Source organism: Ramularia collo-cygni (assembly GCF_900074925.1).
Source record: "Ramularia collo-cygni strain URUG2 genome assembly, contig: RCC_scaffold02, whole genome shotgun sequence".
In the NCBI taxonomy this organism is placed as follows: Eukaryota; Fungi; Ascomycota; class Dothideomycetes; order Mycosphaerellales; family Mycosphaerellaceae; genus Ramularia; species Ramularia collo-cygni.
The window spans coordinates 535,688-554,818 of NW_019716256.1; the positions used below are offsets into that span (position 1 = coordinate 535,688).

The 19,131-nt window shown below is 51.9% G+C and overlaps 11 protein-coding genes; 7 read left to right on the forward strand and 4 right to left on the reverse strand.

Annotated features, from left to right (window-relative positions):
* Nucleotides 1-118: 118 nt before the first annotated feature.
* RCC_01744 (40S ribosomal protein S16) lies at nt 119-827 on the reverse strand (the record flags this gene model as incomplete). XM_023767030.1 has 3 exons in its annotated part: nt 119-283; nt 370-455; nt 647-827. The coding sequence occupies 3 exons, from the start codon at nt 825-827 to the stop codon at nt 119-121; spliced, it is 432 nt and encodes a 143-aa protein (XP_023622798.1).
* A 351-nt stretch (nt 828-1,178) lies between these two features.
* RCC_01745 (related to alpha-tubulin suppressor) lies at nt 1,179-2,222 on the forward strand (the record flags this gene model as incomplete). The annotated part of the gene is made up of 1 exon (XM_023767031.1): nt 1,179-2,222. One exon carries the CDS (start codon nt 1,179-1,181, stop codon nt 2,220-2,222), a length of 1,044 nt encoding a protein of 347 aa, XP_023622799.1.
* Nucleotides 2,223-2,249: 27 nt separating this feature from the next.
* Nucleotides 2,250-3,798, reverse strand: RCC_01746 (related to rad9 protein; the record flags this gene model as incomplete). XM_023767032.1 has 5 exons in its annotated part: nt 2,250-2,270; nt 2,329-3,023; nt 3,077-3,292; nt 3,351-3,489; nt 3,541-3,798. The coding sequence occupies 5 exons, from the start codon at nt 3,796-3,798 to the stop codon at nt 2,250-2,252; spliced, it is 1,329 nt and encodes a 442-aa protein (XP_023622800.1).
* A 188-nt stretch (nt 3,799-3,986) lies between these two features.
* RCC_01747 (uncharacterized protein) lies at nt 3,987-5,813 on the forward strand (the record flags this gene model as incomplete). XM_023767033.1 has 4 exons in its annotated part: nt 3,987-4,138; nt 4,186-4,738; nt 4,790-5,720; nt 5,770-5,813. 4 exons carry the CDS (start codon nt 3,987-3,989, stop codon nt 5,811-5,813), a joined length of 1,680 nt encoding a protein of 559 aa, XP_023622801.1.
* Nucleotides 5,814-6,172: 359 nt separating this feature from the next.
* On the forward strand, nt 6,173-8,189 carry RCC_01748 (probable thiamin biosynthesis protein thi-4; the record flags this gene model as incomplete). XM_023767034.1 has 10 exons in its annotated part: nt 6,173-6,219; nt 6,272-6,452; nt 6,505-6,588; nt 6,640-7,024; nt 7,072-7,231; nt 7,290-7,440; nt 7,492-7,557; nt 7,605-7,713; nt 7,769-7,990; nt 8,047-8,189. The coding sequence occupies 10 exons, from the start codon at nt 6,173-6,175 to the stop codon at nt 8,187-8,189; spliced, it is 1,548 nt and encodes a 515-aa protein (XP_023622802.1).
* Nucleotides 8,190-8,646: 457 nt separating this feature from the next.
* On the reverse strand, nt 8,647-9,297 carry RCC_01749 (probable YKT6-SNARE protein for Endoplasmic Reticulum-Golgi transport; the record flags this gene model as incomplete). XM_023767035.1 has 2 exons in its annotated part: nt 8,647-8,820; nt 8,878-9,297. 2 exons carry the CDS (start codon nt 9,295-9,297, stop codon nt 8,647-8,649), a joined length of 594 nt encoding a protein of 197 aa, XP_023622803.1.
* A 218-nt stretch (nt 9,298-9,515) lies between these two features.
* RCC_01750 (related to IES6 INO80 chromatin remodeling complex subunit 6) lies at nt 9,516-10,073 on the forward strand (the record flags this gene model as incomplete). Its single annotated transcript, XM_023767036.1, has 1 exon — nt 9,516-10,073. The coding sequence occupies one exon, from the start codon at nt 9,516-9,518 to the stop codon at nt 10,071-10,073; it is 558 nt and encodes a 185-aa protein (XP_023622804.1).
* Nucleotides 10,074-10,591: 518 nt separating this feature from the next.
* Nucleotides 10,592-11,309, forward strand: RCC_01751 (uncharacterized protein; the record flags this gene model as incomplete). XM_023767037.1 has 2 exons in its annotated part: nt 10,592-10,620; nt 10,676-11,309. 2 exons carry the CDS (start codon nt 10,592-10,594, stop codon nt 11,307-11,309), a joined length of 663 nt encoding a protein of 220 aa, XP_023622805.1.
* Nucleotides 11,310-12,165: 856 nt separating this feature from the next.
* Nucleotides 12,166-12,486, reverse strand: RCC_01752 (probable DNA-directed RNA polymerase II chain RPB10; the record flags this gene model as incomplete). XM_023767038.1 has 2 exons in its annotated part: nt 12,166-12,211; nt 12,287-12,486. 2 exons carry the CDS (start codon nt 12,484-12,486, stop codon nt 12,166-12,168), a joined length of 246 nt encoding a protein of 81 aa, XP_023622806.1.
* Nucleotides 12,487-12,662: 176 nt separating this feature from the next.
* Nucleotides 12,663-15,965, forward strand: RCC_01753 (uncharacterized protein; the record flags this gene model as incomplete). Its single annotated transcript, XM_023767039.1, has 1 exon — nt 12,663-15,965. The coding sequence occupies one exon, from the start codon at nt 12,663-12,665 to the stop codon at nt 15,963-15,965; it is 3,303 nt and encodes a 1,100-aa protein (XP_023622807.1).
* A 1,849-nt stretch (nt 15,966-17,814) lies between these two features.
* RCC_01754 (uncharacterized protein) lies at nt 17,815-18,573 on the forward strand (the record flags this gene model as incomplete). Its single annotated transcript, XM_023767040.1, has 1 exon — nt 17,815-18,573. One exon carries the CDS (start codon nt 17,815-17,817, stop codon nt 18,571-18,573), a length of 759 nt encoding a protein of 252 aa, XP_023622808.1.
* Nucleotides 18,574-19,131: the final 558 nt, after the last annotated feature.

The window sequence follows — 19,131 nt, forward strand, 5'->3', positions numbered from 1 at the left end:
GACGCAAATGCTCTGCCGCTGCGCATTACAGCGCACATGAAGCAGCGTCTCCGTATGCGCCCAAAGCCATGCTGAAACCCAGTAACCACTCCAGCCCAATTGCTTTTCCTTGCACCGTTTATCGGTAAGACTTCTGGTATCTGGCGCGTGCACCTGGACCGCCGAACTTCTTGGGTTCGCACCGTCTGTTGTCGGCGACGAGGAGGGTACGGTCGTAGGCGACGAGTGCCTGCTTCAGCTGGTTCTTGGAGTGCTCGTCGATGTACTTCTGGTAGTATGCAATCTGCATCATGGATTAGTATACGCTCGAGCTCGGGATAGGCTGCTCCGGATTCGAGGAGATCGAGTGGCCGGATTTAGGAGACATACGATGCTCTTGGCAATGGCTTGACGGATAGCATAGACCTGGGAGGTGTGACCACCGCCACGAACGCGGACGCGGATGTCGACATCGGCTGTAATAAAATTGTCAGCTGTCATTCTTGCTGACCATGTCTCCAGCCCCAAAGTGCGCGTGTGATATCCTCCGCTCCCGTTCTCCATCATTTTCCCTTTGCGCAGCCGCGCGCGCCTGATCCCACTCTCCATCCCATCACACTGCTCACATTCCCATCCTTCCACACTTCCAGATTTTGGCGCAACGTACCGAACTTGTCGAGGCCGAGGATGAGAACTGGCTCGTAGACCTTGAAGCGAAGGATCTGAGGCTCAACGAGCGAGAGAGGCTTGCCGTTGACGCGGATGAGGCCCTTGCCCTGCTYGCAGTGGGCGACAGCGGTGGCGGTCTTCTTCTTGCCGAAGCATTGAACAGACTGGACGGCCGACATGATGGGTGGTTGTGTGGTGATCCTGAAAGTTAGTGGGCTGAATACGTTGAAGTGGAAGTTCGAGGTGTCGAAAATTGGCGTGCTGCTGGCCTGTGCTTTTCCGCCAAGCATCAACTTCACTTCAGTACAGCAGTCAAAGATGTTGTACTTTCTGCACCAAAAACGACGCGACTAGGACGACACCATTTGATGAGACGTCTCAACCCTCGCACGGCTACTATTCTCTGTGTTTTTAGCTGCCTGTTTCAGAGCGTTGTCGTCGATTCGCTAACAGGAGAGTCGGCAAACTTCAGTCTCACCGGCCCTTGTATCCCCATTTCGTTGCCACTGCGCCTCGCTTCGCGCCTTTCCATGGCATCAAACGTGGAGTGCAGAGCTCAACTCTTCGCATTTGGTTCCAATGGGTCTGGTCAATTGGGAATAGGCCATACCGAGGACGTATCTGTTCCCCACCCAGTGTTGGGATGTTTGGACGTGCAGCAAATAGCATGCGGCGGCAACCATACAATAGTTACAGGTAAGCACGGACTGGCGACTTCAGGAGAAAACAGCGATGGGCGATGCTTCACGGCGAGCGATTCATCCACAAACAACTCTCTATTCTTACATTCCGACAAGTACCCTGAAGCTATGGTCGCGGCGACTTGGTCCGCTTCCTTCATCTGTTCCGCTGGATCTGTTCATGCCTGTGGAGCTGGCAATGCGGGGGAACTTGGACTTGGACCAGGAGTACAACTGGTAGGGACACCACAGGCCATTGCCAACTTCCCTCCCGTTGGGACCAAGATCGTAAAGATTGCTGCATGCATGGCCCATGTGGTAGTAGTACTTACTAATGGTGAGGTATGGGGATGGGGCAAAGGTCGCAAAGGTCAACTAGACGAGCCTGCGGCCACAGTCTGGAGCCCGAGGAAATTCAAAAACATTGGCTTCTTTGCGGTAGACGCTGTATGCGGAAAAGACTTTACATGCATCTTTGGTAGTCCATCTACTGGAGAGCTCTTCGTTACAGGCCCGAACAGCAATGACCGCTTCGGCGTCAAGACCAATGCGCCCGCRAACGTCAGAGGCTGGAAGAAAGTTGCAGCATCGTGGGGAAGCGTATTTGTTCTTTCGGAATCTGGAGATGTCACCGCGTGGGGACGAAATGACCACGGTCAGCTACCCCCGGTGGGTCTACCGCCTCTGTCATCCATCGTTGCTGGAAGCGAGCATTGTCTCGGCCTTACCGAAGCTGGCAAAGTCTTAGCATGGGGCTGGGGAGAGCATGGTAATTGCGGCGATCCTACCGATGCAAAAGGCGATGTTAAGAATGGGTGGAATGAGATTGCTCTTTCTCGGCCAGCGTCGGCCATCTTCGCTGGATGCGCCACCAGCTTTGTGGTGGCAGATTGAATCATCATCGACATAGCCCGGTCCTCATCAATCAAACATGCCCTGCAGCTGCAAGTTTGTTAGCAGAAAACAGAAATCTGGCATACACTGTGACCATAGGACTTACCTGGGAAAGGCGTTGAGTCGGTGCCACGCCGTCCTGACTTGACTGGGCACTCTCGCGAGTGCTCTCGGACGCCCTTGCCGGCCTGGTTAGGTCTCTGACCGTGGGACGCATAGTCGCACTAAGGTCGTCATTGCTCGCATCCCAGCCGAGCATCTCTTCTTCATCGTCTCGCTCGTAGTTGGGCGGATCCCACGTTCGATCGTCATCGGCACCATCCTGCGGCATGAATAAACTTTCTGGATCAGGATCAACAATAGGAGTTGTTCGATCCTGCCCATGGAACGAGCGACCTTTGGATTGGCTGGAGAGAGGCTTGATGATGTTTGGTCGAGCAGGCGGTGGCATCTGCGTCGACAGACTGCCGACGCTTTGCGCAGGGATTGCAGACGACTGCCTCGACATGCTTCTAGTGGAGACGAAATTAGGGTTAGGGGCTGAGGACACTCCACGGCCGTCTCCCATAGTCATCAGCGTGAATTCACAGTGCATGCCGTGGTTCTGATAGCTGAATTGCAAGGGGCGAGTGGGCTGCGAGTACTGGGCTGAGATTGGTCCTTTCAGCGTCTCAGCATGGGTGACAATGGCTCGAAAGTCTTTGACGCTAATGGTGATGTGAATGCCCTCCTGCATGTGGAAGTCTTCAAAGTCCGAGGTATGTATGCTGATGGAAGTCTCAAGTGGTTGCTTGAGTATTACTGGAGCATGGGGTCAGTGCTGTCTCCATTTTCGGCCTGCCTTGCACACTCACGCTTCCCATCATCGACTTTTTCGGTGAAGCTTGTGAATACTGCTTTCCCATTTTCCGCATACAAGTCAAGCTGTTCAGCTTTTGGGGCGAAGTACTCCACGTACTCCCGCAGAACGCGAGAGGAGATCTTCCAGCCCTGTGTGGCAGAAGTTCTGTCGAAGAGAGCATGCATGACCTCAACGGACTCATACGTTAAGCGGTATGTCTTGGTCATGCCTTGGGATACCATCAGCTTTTGTGGAATATGCAGTCTGTAATGGYGATGTATATGTACCGTGCTTTGATTTCATTTTCACAATGAGTCGGCATTCGGTCTTGTCTGGCTGGTCTTGAATGCTGACATCGCATCTCTCAATGGCTGTCTCCCGCCCACGAGAATCTGTCGTCCGACCTTTGAACACAGATTGAAGGGCCTAGCTCTAGGTCAATCCAGTTGTGTCTTGCGGTGAGAAGGAGGCACTAACCTTGTTGAACAATTGACAGGTAAAACGATCGCCACCACTCGACGCATGGCGAAGATCAAAGTCGTAGTTGTTGAAGAACGATTTTGCATCTAGAGCGAACGAGGCATAGGCAGTTCTCGATGAGTTCAGGGCTGTGAGCGTGAGTTTCTCGCTTCTGGCCTCTATCGAGACGGCATCTCCAAATTTTGCGAGACATGTGAGTAATTCGTATATCCGACCAGTTGAATCGGGCCCGAGGGAGAATTCGAGGACGGCCATCGTTGGTCGCGAGTGTGGCGAATCCGATGTGGTGGTGTTTTGAAAGTCGCGTCGATCGCGTCTCGTCTCATCTTCGTGGTTCGGATGACCTCAGATCTTTAGAACTTCCATCAACATCAACACCTTCACGACAAACACACTATCAGCTCACTTTCATCCACAATTAATCTCAGCTTTTCGGTCAAAGCATGACCTTACAGGGCATTCAAGCACTTCCTGTCGATTTCTACCACCTGCTTGCAGCAGAGCTTTCGGATCGCCTCGACTACTCGACACTGTACAACTGTATCGTCAGCAGCAGGACTCKGGCAAGCTCTGGAGCTGTCAATGCACTTTATCGGTTGGTCCAATGTCGACGAAGATGGTTATTTGTCTAACACTGAACAGGATAAGCCATTTGTCTCCCATCAAAGGCGGCAATGATGGTCTCTCGTTAGCAGAGCAAGAACTGACGACTCAGAGATGGTCCATCCTCTGGAGAAGTATTGTTCTTTCCACCTGTGACCAAACATTGTTCCCATACTCGCGCTTCTTGCGTGCCCTAGACCTCCGGGACCTGGAATCGTTGATAGAGGACGAAAGGTTTCGCGGCACGATCCAAAAGAACTTCTTCTCGGGAAAGCTTGAAGAATTTCACTTCACCCAGCTTATACGCGGCAAGAACCGACCGAGGGGGTACACCAGACTGGACACCAGGAAAATCGTGCTTGCATTGGGCAATAGGATCACCCACCATGCTCCCCTTCTGGACTCGCTGTCTGAATCCGCAAACGTTGATATCCTGGCCGAGGCATTATTGAACTGGGCTCCGCGATTATCGTGCCTCAGATCTCTAGAATTTGGAGATGGCAAGGCACTTGCTGACGAGACTATTCGGAACCTTTTGCTTGCGCATTGTCCACATCTGAGCACTCTTCGGATATTTATTTGTTCTAACGAGGTATGTGCAGTGATGAAACGATGACAAGGTCCAGTATTGACTTCATGCCAGGATGCCGACCACTCGGTGGCAACATTCATAAGCACAATGCCAGAGAACAGCTTGGCCTACTTCGAGACCATCAGTCACTGCCGCGTTGGGCCAGAGACTTGCCTGGCATTGAACAGACATGGCAAAAGTCTGCTGTCGCTCAAGCTCGGGTCTCTGGATGACGCTGGTGTTCGATCCCTTGGACTGTTGCAGGACTGCACCGCCATCGAGACTCTGGAACTGTCATCCTCAACGGCATCTCCAGACCTAAAGGCGACGCAGAACGATACGTATCTCGAAATCATCTCTTGGTTACAGACCTGCAACGCACTTCAGGATATCAGCATCGGAGACTTCATCTCTGCGCCCGACCTCCTTCTGCCTGTTCTGCAGAACAAGAATGTAAAGCTGCAGAAGCTGGAGATCAGCGCAAAGCACGGCGAGTACATTGCGAAAGACCATCACGACTTCCACAAGGCCTTGACTGAACAACCAAGTCTCCGCAGCCTTGTGCTCAGAGCAGATCCAGAGGATACTGTCAGAGACGATATAGATGTGCTAATGAACGCCTTTCGCTCTCTGAAAAACTTACGACAGCTTCGTCTCTACCGCATCTCGGACTTCTTCTCGGACGAGCAAGTAGTGTCACTCGCCGAGGGTCTTAGCAATCTCGAAGACCTAGACATTTCTGGCTATAGTGTGAGCGATTCGATTTGGTCAAGCCTCGCCAAGTTGCCGTTGAAAGTGGTCAATTTTGGTGGCATCACGACATTCACCGAAGACGGAATACTAGACTTTATTGAGCGGCTCGATCCTAGGCGAAACTGGGGTCTCGAGCTCTCAGTGACCAATGCCGATCCGGATGCGGCCATCGGACAGGACAGTCTCGATCTCGTGCGAGAAGTACTTGCTACAAAGCTGGACGGAAGGTTTGATTATGTGCTCCTCAGAGGTTTGCGTCTTCCTTGTCGTTTCGATAGAACCTCGCTAACCATGATCAGATCCAAATGCGTGGGAAGGCGATTCCGAGGAGGACTCAGATTGATTAATCATTCGATCCTTTGGCCAGTGCTAGCAGCCTGCCACCGGCACGGAGCTGACGATGGGATGAGAGTGGTGGGCAYTGCTATCGCTTGGCGGATTTTGTGATACTTGAAGGTGCCCTCGTTGGAAACGGCCTTCCGCGATGATAGCAACTGGATTGAAGAGTATCGCACCAGCGCAATTCGCCTCGGTCGTTCGCCAGCATGTCACAGGTTGTATCCTCCGTACAACTCACATCAACCACCAAAAATGAATTTGGCGGTTGTACATGACGTAAGCCATGTTTGTTTTCTCAGCAACAACAAGTCAACTTCATTTCAGTTGCAGTTGACAACTTCCATCTCAGAATTGACAACCGAAATGAAACGCATTTTGGTAGTCGCGGGATCTGACAGCTCCGGTGGAGCGTAAGTGTTCTGCTTCACAAAAATGACATTCACGCTGACGCGAGGATTCCAGAGGGCTCGAAGCCGACCAGAAAGTGATTGCCGCCCATGGCTGTTATGCTATGACCGCGACCGCTGCATTGACTGCACAAAATACGCAGGGTGTCTATGCCATCCATGAAGTACCGTCAGCTTTTGTTCAGAAACAGATCGATGCTTGCTACGACGATGTGGGCGTTGATGTACTCAAATCGGTAAACCATACAGACCGGGTTTGAGTGAATGAGCTATAGGCTGATTACACAGGGCATGCTTGCTTCCTTGCAGACCGTGCTGGTCTTGGCCAATGCTATGAGGCAGCATAAGATTCCCGTTTCAGTTGTAGATCCTGTACGAGGCATCTCGCATTCTCGACCCGTTGCGATTCGCTGATCCTCAAAGGTCATGGTTTCAACTAGTGGAGCTCAGCTTCTCCCCGAGAAAGCTGTAAAAGTGCTCTGTGCTGAGGTCTTACCTTTGACAACGATATGCACTCCCAACATCCCAGAGGCGAACCTCATGCTACAGAAATGCGGCAAGCGGCCAATCGATATTCGAGACCTAGACGATATCAAGACGCTTGCAGCAGAAGTACACTCTCTGGGATCTCAATATGTTCTACTAAAAGGTGGCCATCTTCCATTGACCGCAGATTACAAGGTCGCGCAAACAGAAGCCGAGAAGAAGATTGTCACCAATGTCTTGTTTGGGGGAGACTCCGTGGATGTGATAGAGTTTCCATACCAGAAAACAAAACACACCCACGGCACAGGCTGCTCACTTGCTTGTAGGTAATTGATCAGACAAGTAACTTAGATGCTGACAATCCCGCAGCTGCTCTTGCTTGCAATCTTGCTCTCGGCCTCGACATGCTTSAGTCTGTTGTTGCTGCCAGCCGCTATGTGGACGCTGGAATCAAGAACGCTGTCAAGATTGGGTGTGGCTCTGGTCCGATCAATCACTTTCACTCTCTTCAAATCATGCCGTTCGCGCCGTGAGTGTGATACTAGTCCATCCCAAGCTGATGCTCAATGTTACTGATACGATTTCAGGGGAGGTTTTGTCGACTACGTACTGGACCGATACGACGTACAGCCCGTCTGGCAGGAGTACACGCACCACGAGTTTGTCCAGAGAATGGGAGACGGTACGCTGCCTCAACATCTATACGCACAATACATGATACAGGACTACCACTACCTCGTAGGTGCAAAACGTGAGCACACCGGTCAAATGCATGCTGACTTCTTCGAGGTCCAATTCGCTAGAGCCAACTCTCTCGCTGGATACAAGGCAAAGAACATCGATGACATCGTAGCGGTAAGCATGAACAACTCCCACCGGCTTGCAAGCCTAATTGTTTACAGGCCGCTCAAATTGTCACACACATTCGAAATGAAATGGACCTCCACATCAATGAGTGCAAGGGGCTCGGTATGACTCGTGAGATGATGGATCAGTGCGAAGAGAGCCAAGGTACAAATCAAGAGCCTGTGTGATCTCACAACACGACACTGACTTTATCCTCAAGCATGTACTGCCTACTCACGATACGTCCTTGACATTGGCCAGTCAGAAGACTGGCTCGCACTTCAAATAAGCTTACTGCCGTGCCTTCTTGGGTATGGTATGATTGCACGACGATTGAAAGAACAACAGAGGACCAACCCTCCGAAGAATCGCAACAGGTATCTTACATGGATCGAGAACTACGTAGGGGACGACTACACCAGCGCTGTGAAAACTGGTTGCGGTATGTTTGCATTCCTCCTTGTGCTTCATGAATCGACCGGTGCTGATCTTACATAGCACTCATCGAAACACACGCTTCCAAGCAATCGCCACACAGAATCGAAGAGCTGGTCAAGATCTTCATTCATGCAACGAAGATGGAGACGGGATTCTGGAATATGGCAGCACGGCCTGAGTGGAGTACCTTGCCGCAGAAATAAGCAGACATAATGGGTAATGCCCCGTGGGTTTCATTATTAAACCTGTGTCACATCACGATTACAGCAAGAAAGGTCTCTCGACTCCGCGGTAGCACACAAATGTCCAGAAACCTTGTTCACGGTAGGGTTCGTACGCTTAGTAGCGGAGAGGTGTCAGTCAACTGTTGTACCTCCAAGGCGGCAGCAGCGGGTTGATCATCGGTTTGGCTGGGAGGCTGATATCCCTATGAGGTGAATCAAGTAAGAGTAGAACCCGTTCAGTATCAGAGCCAGTTACAAGAGAGCCGTTCACTTTTCGATTCTCACAGTGCTATGGCCGACGCACCTCTCTATATTGATGTTGCCGCCCACGATGGTATTCCACAGTTGTATGTTGACCCATCTCATACCACAATCCTTCCAACGCCTGCTAATGCTTCAAATACCGTCATCAATCCGTAGCTACTTCGTGAACTGTTCACATGATGGTGCAGCAGCTGTTCTGCTTCTTGGCCGACTGGTAGAACATTTTGCTCTGCGCACTCAAGCCGTCGGACTTCGCAACGAGGGTATCTATCTTCTCGCCACGCTCCAGTACGGATTCGATGGTTTTGTGCAGAACAATCTTGGTCTCGTCAAGCTCCTTCTGGATCTGTGGTCCACAGTATTAGCCAGCTGTCGGTTCCCTCCCAGTGCAGTCCTTTGTTACCTTCATGATACTGWCCGCCTGTTGCGGATCCTGGTATTTCTTGATGTACTCCTGTAGTTGCGGGAAAGGAACGCCAGAACTGCTGTTTGCCCATGCACTGCGTGGGTTCTTGCTCAGGAACTCGTCCAGGACCTTGCTCAAGAGTTGATGTGCCACTAGACCCGGATACTCGTGGTCGGTGATGATAATTCCGGCAACGCCTTCGGAGCGTGCGTAGGCGTGGAAGGTATATTGCTGCTCCTCGACGTCTTGCCGCTGGCCTGCCTTGGTGCGCTCCGCGACAGTTTTGGCGAACATGGACAGGAACTCCGCGATGCTGCCCCGGGTGAAGCGCGAGAAAGAGGAGAGCTCGGTTTCGGCGCTGAGCTCGATGGCGGGCTTCTCTTCATTTTTGAGGACTCCAATGTAGAGGATCTTCATATTGGCGAATGTGTTGTGGGTGTAGGGAGGCAAGGGGACAGAAGGCGGTAGGAAATGTGGAAGTCTGCTTGATGAGCGGATCGGAAACGTGACTTGCATCACATGGTAGCTTCAAGATGGATGTACCTCCAACCTGTACCTGTGTACCTCGAGATCTTTGAGACTTTCCAACATCACACACGACACGACAAGACACGACACGCCTTGCCTAGCAAACGATGGCTCCCATCACGACGGCCTCCAACGAGGAGACGCACGCCGCTCTGCTCGATTCCCTCGACATGCACAAGATCCACAAACCCTTTCGCAATCCAAACTGGAAGCCACCGCAGCGTCGCAACAAGAACCTCAAGCAGATCTTGTCCGAAGCACATCGCGCACAGCAGAGCATCATCAACACGCAACAAAACTCCGGGGCCAACACACCAGCACCGAACGCTGACGACAGCAAAACACCGTCTCTCAATCCCAATGCAGAGGCCTCGAACCTCGATCTTGGCCGACTGGTGCTAGAGAAGAACGCGAAGCACAACAATGGAGTCGCGCCGCAGACTGGGAGCATTCCAAGCGTGACCTATACGAGCATTGCCGCAGCACYAAGCTTCAAGCCCAAGAAGAAGTACTGTGATATTACAGGTCTGCCGGCCAAGTACAAAGATCCCAAGTCAGGCCTGTACTATTACAACGCGGAGATATATGCTGTGGTGAAGGGACTGAGCACGACGCAAGTGCAAGAATATCTCGCGGCGAGAGGAGCAAACACGGTGCTCAAATGAGCTTGCATCGTGGAAGTGAGCACGTGGTCTAGTATCATGTGCCATTGCATGATTATTGTCGAGTCAGCGACCCACTGAAGAGGCTCCCACCCACATGATCGCGTATGCCGCTGAGAAGATGGTGTCTTGTGTTAGCCCGAGGCCGATACCGCAGGCGACTCACGCGAACCCGAACATACGCCGAATAAGCAAAAGTTGTGGAGCGGAAGGGTCTTTACAGAGCTGGAGAAGGGTCTGCAATTGCCTCCACGCGATAGCGGCGCGGCATTGGTTGCAATTGCTCGTTCCGAACGTGGGCGGAAGTCAAGGAGATAGACTTGTGCTGTTTCCTGCAATCGTATCCACTGCCGACCGACCTGGACTCCTTCGACCCACTCAACGGACATTGAATTCACGCCGTCAAAAACGGGCCCGGAAATTGGGATATGAGCTTGGTGTTCTAATATCTATCCATCATAGGATCCGAGGATCTCTGTCTTGAAATCCATCACTACTCCCTAATCACAAATCACATCACCATGGACCAACAGTACACGGCCGCCGACAGGTACGAGGCTTACCACGACACATGCGAAACGCAATGTCCTAATAAATCACTGCAGAGTGCTCGCTATTCCTGAACTGCTAGAGGCCATCCTGCTTCAATGTGGCAACTCCACCGACTCTTCCTGGAAGCAACTCTTCGTTCTCAAACGTGTCAGTTCAACATTCGATGCCGTGATTCAGCAATCACCTTTGATACGGCGTGCTATGCACCTAGAGAGAAGACAATCTCTGTCCGTGCCACGACGAGAACTCCCTCCACCGCCTCCGGGAAACTCTCTCGTCCCAGACCCTAAGAAGCCTCTCCTCCTGGAAGGGTATCGCAAATTCTTCTATAACTTCGAAAGCCTGCTCTATCCTTTCTGGTGCCATCTACGGATAAGTCCCGGCCCCGATTCGACCTTGATTCTTGCAATGAACGTCTCGCTGTTCTGGTCAGAGGAAGTTCCTGGTGTCGCATCCGGTCGAGCACCTAGTACGCTGGACGGAAGCACTCCGGTCGAAAAGCCGAATTCATGGCGCAACATCCTGGTTCCGTACCATCCTGATTACCCGGTGCAGGTGCAGTGTTGCGGCAGCCGAATTATTGAGGTTTGCGGTTCCAACTCGACGCTCGGAGATTTGGCGGATGAGGCTATTCGCGCGGGCCGAGGACATTTGAGCGGTGTGAAGCAAGTCACGTATCACGGTTGAGGTCGACGACGGTACCATTGTGGCGGAGTTATAAGCGGCATTAGGAAATGGAGTTTGGAGCGTTGCCCATTGGATAGGACTTGTTTATATTCCGAGTTTAGTCTTTCAGCGGCATGGCGAGTTTCTTTGATGGTGTTGGGGCGGGCTGGGAGATTTGGGGCGAATGATCAAGCATCAGCGAGAGCGACAGTTGAAGGGCATGGTAATCTGATATGAATGAACGACCATCGACCTATGACTAGATTGAGTGCTAGACAGCAATCGACACATCAAATCGGTATCATTGGCGCTGTTTCGAGGTCACCTCGCAGGCAATTCCTTCAACGGTGAGAACTAAAGTGAAATCTATGTTGTTAAGTTGGACTTTTGGTTTTGGGTTTCTTCCGTGCGATCAAGGCGTCGGTACGTATTCTCAGCTATTTCCATTCTAGGTCCCTGCAGGTGATCCCTTTAATATGGCCGGCCGAAGACGCGAATTTCGTCTTGATGTTCTCTCGATGGTGCCCAGCTTTCCGGAAGGTTGGACCACCAATCATGGAGGAATGCCTGACCTGTATAAGACTGCGCACTCCGGCCATATAGGCAAGGAGGGGGAAGGTCGAGGTACCGCAAGACAAGAAAACGAAAGCTTCGAGATTCGCAGCTCCGCTGTCCTACTTTGCTCTGATTTCCCTACATCGCGGTGCATGCTGGTCGCAAGATTCAAGCGCCAATTGTAAAAGCCGTGCATTTCTTGAGATGATCCCCATTGGAAGTTCGCAGTGATAAACGCCTGAACTCCTCGCTTCTCCTTTCGCGTAGAAATCAAAATGGTCGCCGCTCGAGTGATGTGTTTCTGTGAAAGGAAAGCGGGCGTTCATCGGTTGTTGGTCTTGATAATGTCGCGCTCGGCTGGGTTGTATCTGTTGCGCGCATAAGATGTCAGTTCATGCTTTCTGTGCAGGCTTCCCTTCGCGTCCTTGCACAATCTCACGCACCTCAGCAGCTTCTCAATCAGATCGACGTGTGTGAGCATCATGCGACGGCAGCAGTAGCGGCTMAGACCGAGCTGGTCCATGGCATCTCCGTCTGATGTGGTGTCGCCGTCTTCCTTGACCGTTCCAATAAGCTCAACATAACGCTCGTATAGATCTGCGATCACTTTGCCGCAAGAGAAGCAGCGGATTGGGATGATCATGGCGGCGGTGTGGGTTTGCAAGTGATGTTAATGTTGAGGTGATTCTTGAACGCGGAAAATGAATCTGAGATTCAGAAGACGCGGTCTGTGCACGGGACTTTCGAATTTTTGTTCTACCTTACAACTTTAACCATTCTCCAACTCTACGTACCTCCGAGACATTCACTTTCAGAACAATGGTCAAGGACACGGAACGTAAGCGAAAGCTGGAGCTGGAGCAAGCAGATGTCACACCGAAGCGATTGAAGCCGTCCAGCAGCGACTCGACTGGGAAAAAGGCGAATGGCAGCAAGGCAAAGTCGACTCCACAAGCGGTTGATGCCAGTCCGCAAGTGTTGGCCAAAAAGTCCAAGGATGCAGCYCCTGGAGCACAACAATCAGCGGTGGTAGCAAAGGAAGAGGGACAATCCCGAAAAGAACGCAAGGAACAGAGAGAGGCGAATCTCGACAAGTCGGCCACTCCCAAACACGAAAAGGCGAAGCCGGGTGCCGAAAAATTCGTGAAGAAGAAGAAGAAGCCTACTACACCAAAGGAGCCAAAAGAAAAAAGCATTCCTGCTCCCCAGGACGTCAAAGAGACAAAGTCAAAGGACGGCAGGGCGGAAAAGCAGTTACAGAAGAGGCCCTCCAAGGGCAGCATCTTCGACGCAAGTGAGAATGGGTCTGCACAGCCACCGCAGCGCACAATTGAGAAAAAGGAAAGACGAAAGACGGAGCGGGAGATGCGAGCTGGTTTGCGTCCGGATGAGAGCAAGACGCTGCCGAATGAACATGGCTGGTGGCTCACTCCACCCGCCGCTGGCCGCTACCTTGATCACGACCCCATATTCGTCCGCGATGAGCAGATGGAGGGATGTTTAATTGCTGCCTCGGTACGAGAGGTCCAGCTGCTCTCCCTCGAAAATTCCTTGGTCGTCCGTTCTCACATAGTTCCGGACGGACGTAGTGTTGCATGTTACTCACTAAGTCCCAATGCCCAGGATTGCGTTGATATCGCTTACGACAACGGAACGAAAGTGCAATGGAATTGGGTAACTTCCGAGCTGGTCAAGGGCAATCTCCCTAGCCAAGACACCATTGTTGCAATGACTATCTCTTCAACGCCGTCTGCGGCGTGGGATACATTCTATGTGACCCACTCTACCAGCGACCGCGAATATAGCATTGTGGGGGATGGCAAACGCCTCTACACCACGTCTCGGTGCCTCCGCAGCATTCAAGTTCTGAACGGAGCATCCTACATTGTTTGCGTCTCGCCCAACGCTGTTGTTATCGGCGCGYGCAAATCTCAAAAAGCAAACTCGGACTACATCTGGATGGAAATACCTGTTGCCGAGCCGATAAACTGTGCAGATGCTCGCCTGATTCAGGGCAAGAAACAGGGCAATCAACGTCCTGGCCTCGCTCTTGCTGTTGGTAATGCAGAGGGACAGATTCATCTCTACTCCAACCTCACCGCACTTTTTGCGACTACCCCAGACGCAGCTCGTATCCCGCCACCTCAGATACTCCACTGGCATCGCAACTCCGTTTCTGCCCTCAAGTTCTCCCACGATGGCAACTATCTTATTTCGGGTGGCAAAGAGACTGTGCTCGTGCTGTGGCAGCTGGAAACTGGCAAGCAGCAGTTCCTGCCTCATCTGACCTCAGAGATAGAGCGAATCGTTGTCTCTCCCAACGGAGCTCAGTATGCTCTTCAAATGGGCGACAACAGTCTGATGGTGATAAGCACTACAGAGCTCAAGCCCGTTGCAAACTTTGCAGGCCTACAGCTTCCTATTCGTTTGGAGACTGCAGATGACCATATCATGCTTCCTCAAACAACTGCTATAATAGACCCTGCGAACCCCAACCACCTACTCCTGGCTGTACCTTCCTCTCAACCCAAGACTTCTGCAGACATCGCCACGCGGCCGTTCCTCCAGACCTTCGACATTCGCACCTCGCGACATGTATCAAGACAGGCTTTAGCGAGGAATAACGTAACGGACTTCAGCCTCGGTCCGGAGCAAACAACCATCACACCTCCCGACGTCAACCTTCTAGCCATCAGCGCCGATGGCAAATGGATGGCCAGCGTGGATGAGTGGATTCCTCCCGCTACTGATCTCTCTCACACCGTAGGCCGTACTACCGGCGAAGGGAGAGATGTGCATGATCTCCTCGAGGCAAAGCAACAGCAAGAACTCCGCAGAGAAGTGTATCTGAAGTTCTGGCGCTGGGATGCCCATCAGGAGTTGTGGACTCTGTCTACACGCGCTGATGCCCCTCATGCCAGATCTGCGGGTGCCGATGCGGGAAGTGGAGCAGGTAGGGTCTTGGCTCTCAAGGCAGACTCGGCCAGTGGTTGTTTTGCGACCCTTGGTGAGGATGGAGTAGTGAAGTTTTGGCGAATGAGGACACGAATGAGGCAGGGAGTTCCGATCAAGGACGAGCAGGGCCAGGTGGTTGTTGAGTGGACCTGCAAACACTCCGTTCCGATGCACATCTCCGTGGAGATTCCCGGGGGAAGAGCCGACTCTGCTTTGGAGTTCGATGGGGATGAGGAGGAGAAAGACGTAGAAGCTGACGCGATGGACATTGAGCAAGCGCAGGATGTCGTGCCATTCGTCCCCACTCGCTTGTGTGAGCAGGATCAATCGCCCTACGTCCTCGATGCGTCCCTCTCTTTCTCGCCGGATGGATCGCTCCTTGCCGTTGGCACTGTGTCGGGCGCCGCTTCCGAGTCTAGTACTCTCATACACTTCCTCTCCACAACGACAGGTGAGGTCTCGGCGACGAAAACCGGACTCTTGGCYCCCGATGAGGAATTGCTCGCCACGGCTTTCTTGGACAGATATTTCATCGCCCTTTCCCAGCATTCACTTCGTGTCTGGAATCTTATCGATGACAGTCACCACTATACACTTGCGCTGCCGTCCGGTGGGACAGAGGAAGAAGACGACGCAATGCTTGCTGTTAATGACTTCGATGAGACGTTTGCTGTTGTGAGCAGCAGAGTTGACGAGGGCACCCACAGGTTGGAGATGTATTCCGTTACTCAGCCTCAGTGCCTGTTCGCAGCCGAGTTCGAGACAAAACCTGCGGCGATCTTGGCTGCCAAGGGTACGAAGGGATTTGTCGTCATTTTCGAAGACGGCTCGATAAGAAAGGTCGTATCTAGCTCAACAGGCTCACGCAGCGCGATTGCCGAGCTAGTTGGGAAAGATGAGGACGATGCTGCGTTTGCAGTGGCTGCGGTCCCTACGGTAATTGAGACTGCAGTGTCACTGCTTCAATCCTCTGATGGGAATGACGAAGAAGAGGACGTGTCGAGCGGCCTTTTGGGACTGGAACTGGGAGATGAAGAGGACGATCGACCTGTTGTAAGGCCAGAGCAGCTTGCGGGCATCTTCGACACGGGTCTGCCGCCTGTGGGAGACATGTTCCGCGCTGTTGTTGGACTTTACGGTCGGAAACCGAGAGCGATAAATGTTTAGAACGAAAATGTACAACAGGAATGGAGATGTGTGGAATTCGACCAAGATGTGCTCTGATGTTGCCTCTCTCGCATACCAGTCCATGCGGGCAGGCGCAGCAACTGTTTCGTCCGGACCTCTCGGTGGGTGTATTTCAACATTGTCACCGGGTTAGGGTTGGGGTATCCACAAACAGCAACTTCAAAATGTTCACGTCTTCTCCAGGAACCGCCGATACTGACTCCAAACGGCTGACAAACGAGCACTCTATCACGCTGACAAACGAATGATCGATGTGGAGTTGTATATATATTGAAGAGTCATCACTAAAATGGGGTCCTCAAGCCACAGCTGTGCGTTTGTAATCCGAGTTGGAAATCCAGAACAAAGTTTTCCGAGGCGCATCCTTTATCAGTCATCAAAGACAAAGTTCACCTTCGCATTGGAAATTGACATGTGACTGTGAGTACTCGGGAGGATACCACTCGGATGGCACCGACCAGGGCGCAAGGAAGATCATCTGCAAGACATACATATGCTCGGCGTGATTCAAAAGAAGCTGTCATCGACAGCTCGGTGACGGATGAACTCGCACTGCGATACGAAGCGCGACACGGGTCCTCGCGTTTTCTGGCCAAGTCGGACAAACGGTCGTGTTTTCGGCCGACAGTGCGAAATGCGAGATGCGTCTTCCCGCTCGGAGTTTACGTCGCTCCGCTCTGCAATTGTGGGGTTTACCAGCTTGTGTACTCTCTACTTCCGGCCGCAGTCGGTGGTAGGAATAGGATATGCGGTTCCGACATGGAGAAGAATGAATGTCCCCTTCACCGCATTCTCAGCTCGCGTAGGTAGAGTAGCATAATATTAATGCCGGTGCCTGAGAGCGGCGCGAAGGACGGCATGATTGTCATCTAAAACAGCACAGCGGCCCAGTCACGAGCGGTCAAGTGGCGTGGAATTATTGGCATCCATCCTTCCAAGTGTGATGACAGGTCTCGCAGGCTCATCAGCTCGCTGTCGCCGTWCAAACAAGGCTTCACCGGAACGCGAGGTCGCCGGCAAGCCTAATTTCCTGAAGCGTCTGTATACGCGACTGCCAAGTTGATGCGAATGCGAATGCCTAGAGCTTCGTCTCCACCATGCATCGCGGCTTGTGAGGCTGCAACAAGCCACGCTGCGTCACCCACAGCAACAACACCTCTCAGATTCCCAATAATTCTGATGCCTGAATGCTAGATTGGGCACGCGTTGCGAAGTCCCCGGCCGACTTCGAGACAGCGCAAGGGGCGAGGGGAGATTGGGGTTTCCAGCACATTGTGTTCACTCATCTCATCAATCAATAATGCGGGGCAGTCATCAAGTCGTATCGCATGATTATTGACTCATAGACGGGCAATGGAGGACCGCAATTCCCGTGAACAAATCGAGGGTGTGCAGGATCCAAAAGGGCAGGGCTTATGAGAGCGGAGCGCGGATCCAGCGGATCTAAGCAGCGTGCTTTACAAAGCGCCGGGGCTGATCAACCCTTGACGAAGCTCGGACGCCATGGATGAAGTTTCACGGGCTTTGTGGTTGCTACGGCCGTTCATGTGCCCGAGCTGAGCGAAGGAAGTCTTATACAACGTGGCTCGCTCCCCTCAGGTCGGATACCACAGACACCAATCCAAATATTCAACCACCACAAGCAACTACATCTCACCACACAAAGACTTCGATCCATTCCAGGTCATTCATCAAAGTGTTTTCCATACTGGACCCGTCTCCCAAGCTACCGAACAGTCAACCTTAAAGAAAAGTGACTCAACGACTTGTCGCCATTGGGGCCCCGACTCACGCACTCTATTAGTCACTCTTGACTACTATATCCAAGATGTCTTCCCATCTCAGAATGCAATCAACATTCGAACACCCCATAGCCACCGGCACTTACCAAATATCGTCAACCCTGCCTCAACCAGCAAAGAAGCAAAAGATGTCTCTCACTCAATCATACTACATTGCCTCCACAGCTCGAACCAAGCTCGGTCACGAAGCTGGAAAGTCCGACCACAACTTGAGACTCCTCGTTGGCCACGCCAACCTCCTCGACACTCTTATGGTAGAGCTTGCCGATGCTGAACGAGAGCAAGAAGCTTGGTTCCACAACTCCGTCCAGAAGGCTTCACCCGCACAAGAGCAATCAAGACATATCTCATGGGCCAYTGATGAGGATATGGAGGACGACGACTCTGATATCAGCGACGATGACTCAGACATCTACGACGAAGACGATGATGCGCTATTCAACCTCCCACTCCGCAAAATCCACTCTCCACCAATCCAGCTCTTCTCCCAAGAGATTGATGAAGAGGGCGACTATACCGACGAGGACGAGGATCTCGAGGACGATGAAGAATACCAGAGCCTCACTCTTCAACGTGTGGCATCACAACACTCTCCACCAGAACTCCTCCTCGATAACGATGAGTCAGAATCTGACGATGATTCCATGCCATCGTCACCCGAACTCGCATCATTCGACATCATGGAGAAGGATCGACAAGCTATCAAAACAACGACAACAAATTTCTACACAATGGATGCTGTGATGCAACAACAAAGGCAACAGCCGATGATTGCAGCATGTTGATCGTCTTATGGTATACAGTGATTCTACAGCGTCGAGCGTCTAGCGGGCGAGCAGTGTTTTTCAGCGAGGAGTTAAGCGGATTCAGGGAACAGATATCTCAGCTCATGATATGAAAGAAATGGCAGTTCTCCCTCGACACAGTCGATAGGTCGAGAACGTCTCTTGATAATTTCAATGAAAATAAACTCATTCAACCACTCATCTCTCCTTCCTCTTGCTTTTACTTTCTCAGCCAACATCATCAACAACATTCGCATTCATCTCGCTTCTCTGTTTGGAAAATGCAGATTCGGCTCACAAGGAATGTCCGCCAATACCAAACGCCAACCACGGTAGTACAAACGTTGTACCCAATTTCACTCACCGGCGACAAACACCCGCGCAGTCCGAAAGATGTGCATCCGTGCACGCGACTAGCGTTGTCGCCTTGCATAACAGACCCTTTTTCTCTCACGAGGCAAAGATTAATGCACCATTCGGCGAAAGGAATTTTCTCATCGGCCGTAACTTTGACGTTGATGGAGGAGCGGATTATGTTCTTCATGACGTGGAAGGAAC